We start from the raw sequence: 7,810 nt of genomic DNA, 5'->3' as shown, positions 1-7,810 counted from the left end.
AGACTCGGTTTAACGTTTCATCTGGCACTTAAAACCGGCGGATTCAGCAGAGGCGAGGTCAGAGAGCTTGGACCTGTGGGAGAGCAGCAGCGCGACCGGCGGCACTTAAAACCGGCGGATTCAGCAGAGGCGAGGTCAGAGAGCTTGGACCTGTGGGATAGCAGCAGCGCGACCGGCGGCACTTAAAACCGGCGGATTCAGCAGAGGCGAGGTCAGAGAGCTTGGACCTGTGGGAGAGCAGCAGCGCGACCGGCGGCACTTAAAACCGGCGGATTCAGCAGAGGCGTACCAAATCAACAGCAGAGGAGAGAGGTAAAAAGTAATCAGAGTGTGACGTCACCAGGGAGCAGGTAAGTGATTGGTTGGTGAGTATTTCTCTTTTTTAAACTTTAACTCTGTAGTTTATAGTTACTAGGGTCTTTTCTGGTGTAGCAGGGACTGTTGGTAGACTATACAAGCGCCTTAGAGATATTTTTAATTGGTGATAGTAAATTAATTTAAATTAATTAAAGGGAAGGTCATGCCAGGTGAGCCCAGCCCCGTGATATGCTCCTCTTGCTCTATGTGGGAATTCAGGGACCCCGGTGCCCCTGATGACCACGTGTGCCAGAGATGCATCCATCTGCAGCTACTAGCAGACCGCATTGAGGCGCTGGAGCTGCGGGTGGATGGGTTGTTGAGCATTCACGATGCTGAGAGGGTCGTGGATAGCACGTTTAGTGAGCTGGTCACACCGCAGGGAAGGGCTGCACAGGAAGACAGGAAATGGGTGACCACCAGGCGGAGCAATAGAAGCAGGCAGGTAGTGCAGGAGACCCCTGTGACCATTCCCCTCTCAAACAAGTATACCGCTTTGGATACTGTTGAGGGGGATGACTCACCAGGGGAAGGCAGCAGCAGCCAACTTCCTGGCACTGGGGGTGCTCCTGCTGCCCAGGAAGGGGGGAAAAAAGAGTGGGAGAGCAATAGTGGTAGGGGATTCTATAGTAAGGGGAACAGATAGGCGTTTCTGTGGCCGTAGACGTGAATCCAGGATGGTTTGTTGCCTCCCTGGTGCCAGGGTCAAGGATATCACTGAGCGGCTGCAGGGCATTCTGGAGGGGGAGGGTGAACAGCCAGAGGTCGTGGTCCACATTGGTACCAACGACATAGGTAAAAAGAGGGATGAGGTCCTGCAGCAAGAATTTAGGGAGCTAGGTGAAGGATTAAAGAGCAGGACCTCAAAGGTTGTAATCTCTGGATTACTCCCGGTGCCACGTGCTAGTGGGTATAGGAATAGGAAGATAGAACAGATGAATGCGTGGCTAAAGGGATGGTGCAGGGGGGAGGGCTTTAGTTTCCTGGATCACTGGGTCTGCTTCTGGGAAAGGTGGGACTTGTACAAGTCGGACGGTTTACACCTGAACCAGAGGGGAACCAATATCCTTGCGGGGAGGTTTGCTAGCACTGCTGGGGGGGGTTTAAACTAACTTGGCAGGGGGATGGGGTACAGAGTGGGCTATAGTAGGGGGTGATTTACAGCCAAATACAGAGGAAAAAACAAGTCAGCTGGGAAGGCAGAGCAAATATGTGAAGGCAAAAGGGAATATGGCAGGGCTGGAAGGCATTTATTTTAATGCAAGGAGTCTTGCAAATAAGGTGGATGAACTGAAGTTGTTGTTGAACACATGGGAGTACGATATTGTTGCTATCACGGAGACATGGTTGAGGGAGGGTCAGGACTGGCAGCTCAATATTCTGGGGTATAGAATCTTCAGGCGAGACAGAGGGGGGTGTAAAAGGGGAGGGGGTGTTGCAATATTAATTAAGGAGTCAATTACTGCTGTAAGGAGGGATGATATATTAGCGGGTTCCTCTAATGAGGCCATATGGGTAGAACTTAAAAACAAAAAGGGGGCAAGCACTTTGCTGGGAGTGTACTATAGGCCCCCAAACAGTCAGGGGGAGATAGAGGAACAGATATGTAGGCAAATCTCAGAAAAGTGCGAAAATAATAGGGTAATAATAGTGGGGGATTTCAACTTCCCCAATATTAATTGGGATAGTCAGAGTGTGAAAGGCTTAGAGGGTGCAGAATTCTTAAAGTGCATCCAGGTGAGCTTTTTGAGCCAACATGTAGAAAGTCCTACAAGCGAGGGGGCGGTACTGGACCTAATTCTGGGGAATGTAGCCGGGCAAGTGGTGGAAGTATCAGTAGGAGAGCATTTTGGCGACAGTGACCATAATTCGGTGAGATTTAAGGTGGTCATGGAAAAAGACAAAGACGGCCCGGAAATAAGGGTTCTAAATTGGGGGAAGGCCAATTTTAATATGATAAGGCAGGATCTGGCCAAAGTGAACTGGGAGCAGCTACTTATAGGAAAATCCACATCAAAACAGTGGGAGACTTTCAGAAGGGAAATAGAGAGAGTACAACGCCAACATGTTCCTGTAAAGGTCAAGGGTGGGACCAACAAGCAAAGGGAACCTTGGATGACAAGGGATATACAAAAATGCATTAGAAATAAAAGGGGGGCTTTTGGCAGTTACAAAAGACTAAAGACGGAAGAAGCCCTAGAGGAGTATAAAAAGTGCAGGGGCATACTTAAAAAAGAAATTAGGAGGGCGAGGAGGGGCCATGAAATAACACTGGCGAGCAAAATAAAGGAAAATCCTAAGATGTTTTATAAGTATATTAAGGGCAAGAGGATAACCAGGGAAAGGGTAGGGCCCATTAGGGACCAAAGTGGCAATCTGTGTGTAGAGCCAGATGATGTAGGCGGGGTTTTAAATGAATTTTTTGCATCTGTGTTCACTATGGAGAAAGACGATGCAGACATAGAAATCGGGCAAGGGGACTGTGACATACTTGAACATATTAGCATCGAGAGGGAGGAGGTGCTCGCGGTTTTAGCAGGCCAAAAAGTGGATAAATCCCCAGGCCCGGACGAGGTGTATCCCAGGCTGCTGTGGGAGGCAAAGGAGGAGATTGCAGGGGCTCTGACACAAATTTTCAGAACCTCTCTGGCCACAGGGGATGTACCAGAGGACTGGAGAACAGCTAATGTAGTACCATTATACAAGAAGGGTAGCAGGGATAAACCAGCGAATTACAGGCCAGTGAGCCTAACATCTGTGGTAGGGAAATTATTGGAAAAAATTCTGAGGGACAAAATTAGTCTCCACTTGGAGAGGCAAGGATTAATCGGGGATAGTCAGCATGGCTTTGTCAAGGGTAAATCATGTCTGACAAATCTGATTGAATTTTTCGAGGGGGTGACTAGGGGGGTGGATGAGGGAAATGCTGTGGATGTGGTTTACATAGACTTCAGTAAAGCTTTTGACAAAGTCCCGCATAGGAGACTGGTCAAGAAGGTAAGAGCCCATGGGATCCAGGGTGCCTTGGCGCGTTGGATCCTAAACTGGCTGAGTGGCAGGAGGCAGAGGGTGATGGTCGAAGGTTGCTTTTGTGACTGGAAGCCTGTGTCCAGTGGGGTACCTCAGGGATCGGTGCTGGGTCCCTTGTTGTTTGTGATCTACACAGATGATTTGGATGAGAATGTAAAAGGTATGATCAGTAAGTTCGCAGATGACACGAAAATTGGTGGGGTGGTAAATTGCGAGGAGGAAAGCCTCAGGCTACAGGACGATATAAACGGGTTGGTCAGATGGGCGGAAAAGTGGCAAATGGAATTTAACCCTGAAAAGTGCGAGGTGATGCATTTTGGACGGACAAATAAGGCAAGGGAATACACAATGAGTGGTAGGACCCTAGGAAGTACAGAGGGTCAGAGGGACCTTGGTGTACATGTACATAGATCCCTGAAGGCAGCGGAACAGGTAGATAAGGTGGCTAAAAAGGCATATGGGATACTTGCCTTCATTAGCCGAGGCATAGAATATAAGAGCAGGGAGGTTATGATGGAGCTGTACAAAACGCTGGTGAGGCCACAGCTGGAGTACTGTGTGCAGTTCTGGTCACCTCACTATAGGAAGGATGTGATTGCTTTGGAGAGGGTGCAGAGAAGATTCACCAGGATGTTACCTGGGATGGAGCGCCTCAGCTATGAAGAAAGACTAAACAGGCTGGGGTTGTTTTCCTTGGAGCAAAGAAGGCTGAGGGGGGACCTGATTGAGGTGTACAAAATGATGAGGGGCATAGATAGGGTAGACAAAGAGGAACTTTTCCCCTTAGTAGGGGGGTCAATAACAAGGGGGCATAGATTCAGGGTAAGGGGCAGGAGATTTAGAGGGGATTTGAGGAGGAACTTTTTCACCCAGAGGGTGGTTGGAATGTGGAACTCAATGCCTAAAAGGGTGGTAGAGGCAGGAACCCTCACAACATTCAAGAAGCATTTGGATGAGCACTTGAAATGCCATTGCATACAAGGCTATGGACCAAATGCTGGAAAATGGGATTAGACTGGACAGGGATGGATGGGCGGCGCAGACACGATGGGCCGAAGGGCCTCTTTCTGTGCTGTAAAACTCTATGACTGAAAGACAGCACCTCTGACAGTGCAGCACTCCACTGGGAATATCAGCCTAGATTATTTGCTCAAATCTCTGGAGTGGGATTTGAACCCACAAGCTTCTGAGGCAAGAGTACTGAGCCACGGCTGACACTTCATTAACAGTCACAGTCTAAGGATAAGGGGTAAGCCATTTAGGACAGAGATGAGGAAGAATTTCTTCACCCAGAGAGTGGTGAACCTGTGGAATTCTCTACCACAGAAGGCAGTAGAGGCCAATTCATTAAATATATTCAAGAAAGAGTTGGATATATTTCTTAAGGCTAAAGGGATCAAGAGGTATGGGGAGAAAGCAGGGAGAGGGTACTGAAATTGGATGATCAGCCATGATCGCATTGAATGGTGGAGCAGGCTCGAGGGGCCGAATGGCCTACTCCTGCTCCTATCTTCTATGTTTCTAACCTATCTTTCCCTTTCAGATGCTGATCTATTCTGTATTTACAGTGTCTTTGATTTTTTAAATCTGCTTTAACGAATGAAAGGATGTGTGCTTTGTTCCACAGCATAAAAGGGCTGTCCAATTGTTTTCCCCAATTAAGTATTTAGCAACTTACAAGAGTTGCAAACAAACTAATTTCTGTATAACAAAAGCATACCTGTAAACTAAAATGAAAACAGAAAATGCTGGAACATACCTGTAAACTGGTACATACTGCGGGTGCAGGCGCGATACCAGGTCATTTGAATCCGAATGCCGCCTAGCTAGTAAAGGAACAGATAATGAATGTCTTCTTGCTGGTAATGAGTTCGGAGGAAATGATTTGTTCCACTTGGTCAGTTTTGGATTTGAACCAGTCTGTAAAGTGCTCCGTTTGTCCATGATGGGCTGCTTGAGTTGATCCTCGCTGAGTAAACTTGCAGCCTCCAGGTGTTGCAGGTTTGTTTTTGCTTCTAAAAGCTTGTGCTTCTCGGCGATTCTCTCGAGCTGGTACTTGACTCTCTTCTTGCTAATATTTTGCTCGGCTTTCCACAGCGAGTGTTTCTGCAGCAGTTCCAGCTGCATCAGCCGCTTCCTGTCCTGCTCGATCGAAGGAATCTCTTCCGTTTGCGGCGTGATCTGTACCCCGCACTCAGTGAACGATGCAGAGTCGGTCTGTATCCCCAGCTCTCGCCGCTGTTGCTCCAGGCAAACTAAGCGTTTCTCTTCATTCGCTAGACATCGCTGGTCTGGGGGAAAAAAAAAGACAGCTGTTAATATGGCAAAAGCAAGATATTGTAGATGCTGGAAATCAGAAATAAAAATAGAGAACGCTAGAAACGTCAGGCAGCGTCTGGGGAGAGAGAAAGTTAATGGCCTCGATATTAACCCCCACACAATGGGCGGGGTGATTTTTAAACGGGGAACTCGCCTCCAACCTGCCACCTTGCGGCAGAGGGTAGTGTGCCATGCAAGTGTCACGCCCTCAAGGGGCAGATCACTTCATTATCATTTAAATCAGGCTCCCACAGTGCAACTGGGAGCCTAATATAAATTTAACAGTTGCTGGCCGGGTTTCCCAGGGCTCGGGAAACCTGGCAGTAAAAGGAAGGCAGGAGCTGCCAGCTCTAGAATGTAAGTGCCTTTTACAGCAGGAGTGCTCCCCCGGCCCCTCAAGGAAGCCTTCGACCTCCCCTCATGCCGATCGCGGCCTCTCTTGCCTCCCTCCTGCGATCTTCTCTCCCCCACCCTTCCCTCCCATCTCTAGCTCCCTCCCTCCTGATTGCCGCTGTCTTATCCCCTCCCACCAAGCCCTGATCTCTGGCTCCCTCCCTCCCGATTGCTGAGGCCCCAGGGTCCCCGGCTGCAGGTTCCTGCCGCTGGTTCTCCCGTGGGCAGCTCGCCAACACGTTAATTTGGCCAGCTGTCAGGCGAGAATCTGAACTAATAAATTATGAGGTCTTGCCGCTAAATACGGCAGAACCTCCGCAACCCCTCGCTACTGCGGTCCCCACACCTCCCCCGTAAGGTTGATGACCTTTCATGAGAACTGGAAAAAGCCAGGGGAATGTGGGGCAGGGAAAGAACAAAAGGGAAGGTCTGGGATAGGGTAGAGGGAGGGGAGGAGTGATTAAATGTAATGGTGCTAGGCAAAAGGAGGTGATAATGGGATAAGTATGGAAATACAAGGTGTGTCCAGAAGAGGTGTAAATAGTTACAGAATGTGGAAACAAGCTATTAATATGATCCATCTCTCTCTCTCTCGCTCTCTCTAAATGATTTTCATTTAACAGCATGTATCCTTTCTCTGCTACATGTGCAGAAAAAGTTCCCTCACTTTCACCTAATGATCATTGGTGTAGATAGAGATTTAACCCACACATCTCAATGCTGCTGCAAAAGCAAAATACTGCGGATGCTGGAAATTTGAAATAAAAACAGAAAATGATGGAAATACTCAGGTCAGGCAGCATCTGTATAGAGAGAAACAGAGTTGACGTTTCAGATCGATGACCCTTCATCAGAACTCTGATTAAAGGTCATTGACTTGAAACATTAACTCTGTTTCTCTCTCCATGATGCTGCATGACCTGCTGAGTATTTCCAACATTTTCTGTTTTTATCTCAATGCTGCATTTACCTTAGAGCAGTGAAGCATACATGGTAGAATCATAGAATGGTTACAGCACGGAAGGCCATTCAGCCCGTCGAGCCCGTGCCGGTTCTCTGCAAGAGCACTTCAGCAAGTCCCACTCCCCCGCCCTTTCCCCGTAGCCCTGCAAATTTCTTTCCTTCAGGTATTTATCCAAATCTCTTTTGAAAGCCATGATTGAATCTGCCTCCACCACCCTTTCAGGCAGTGCATTCCAGATCTTAACCACTCGCTGCGTAAAAAAGTTTTTTCATACGTCGCCTTTGGTTCTTTTGCCAATCACCTTAAATCTGTGTCCTCTGGTTCTCGACCCTTCTACCAATGGGAACAGTTTCTCTTTATCTACTCTGTCCAGACCCCTCATGATTTTGAACACCTCTATCAAATCTCCTCTCAATCTTCTCTGCTCCAAGCAGAACAACCCCAGCTTCTCCAATCTATCAACTCTTGAGCATCCCTGATTATAATCGCTCAACCATTGGTGGCCGTGCCTTCTGTTGCCTAGGCCCGAAGCTCTGGAAATCCCTGCCTAAACCTCGCCGCCTCGCTACCTCTTTCCTCCTTTAAGACGCTCCTTAAAATCTACCTCTTTGACCAAGCTTTTAGTCAGCTGCCCTAATTTATCCTCATGTGGCCCGGTGTCAAATTTTTTGTCTTTTAATACTCCTGTGAAGCGCCTTGGGATGTTTTACTACATTAAAGGCACTATATAAATACAAGTTGTAGTTG

General features: G+C 48.0%; 1 protein-coding gene across 1 annotated transcript in view; it reads right to left on the bottom strand.

Moving 5' to 3' along the window:
• stard9 (StAR-related lipid transfer (START) domain containing 9) overlaps positions 1–7,810 on the bottom strand; it is a 284,572-nt gene that overhangs the window by 49,339 nt on the left and 227,423 nt on the right. The window contains exon 23 of the mRNA XM_086003792.1: positions 5,147–5,678. Coding sequence (XP_085859918.1) covers positions 5,147–5,678 — 532 coding nt within the window. The remainder of the gene's footprint in view (positions 1–5,146; positions 5,679–7,810) is intronic.

This window comes from Somniosus microcephalus, chromosome 12 (assembly GCF_052327205.1).
Source record: "Somniosus microcephalus isolate GS21.2 chromosome 12, FLI_Smic_1.0, whole genome shotgun sequence".
NCBI lineage: Eukaryota > Metazoa > Chordata > Chondrichthyes > Squaliformes > Somniosidae > Somniosus > Somniosus microcephalus.
The sequence above is the reverse complement of the archived record's forward strand: the minus strand, read 5'-3'. Positions and strand labels throughout refer to the sequence as shown.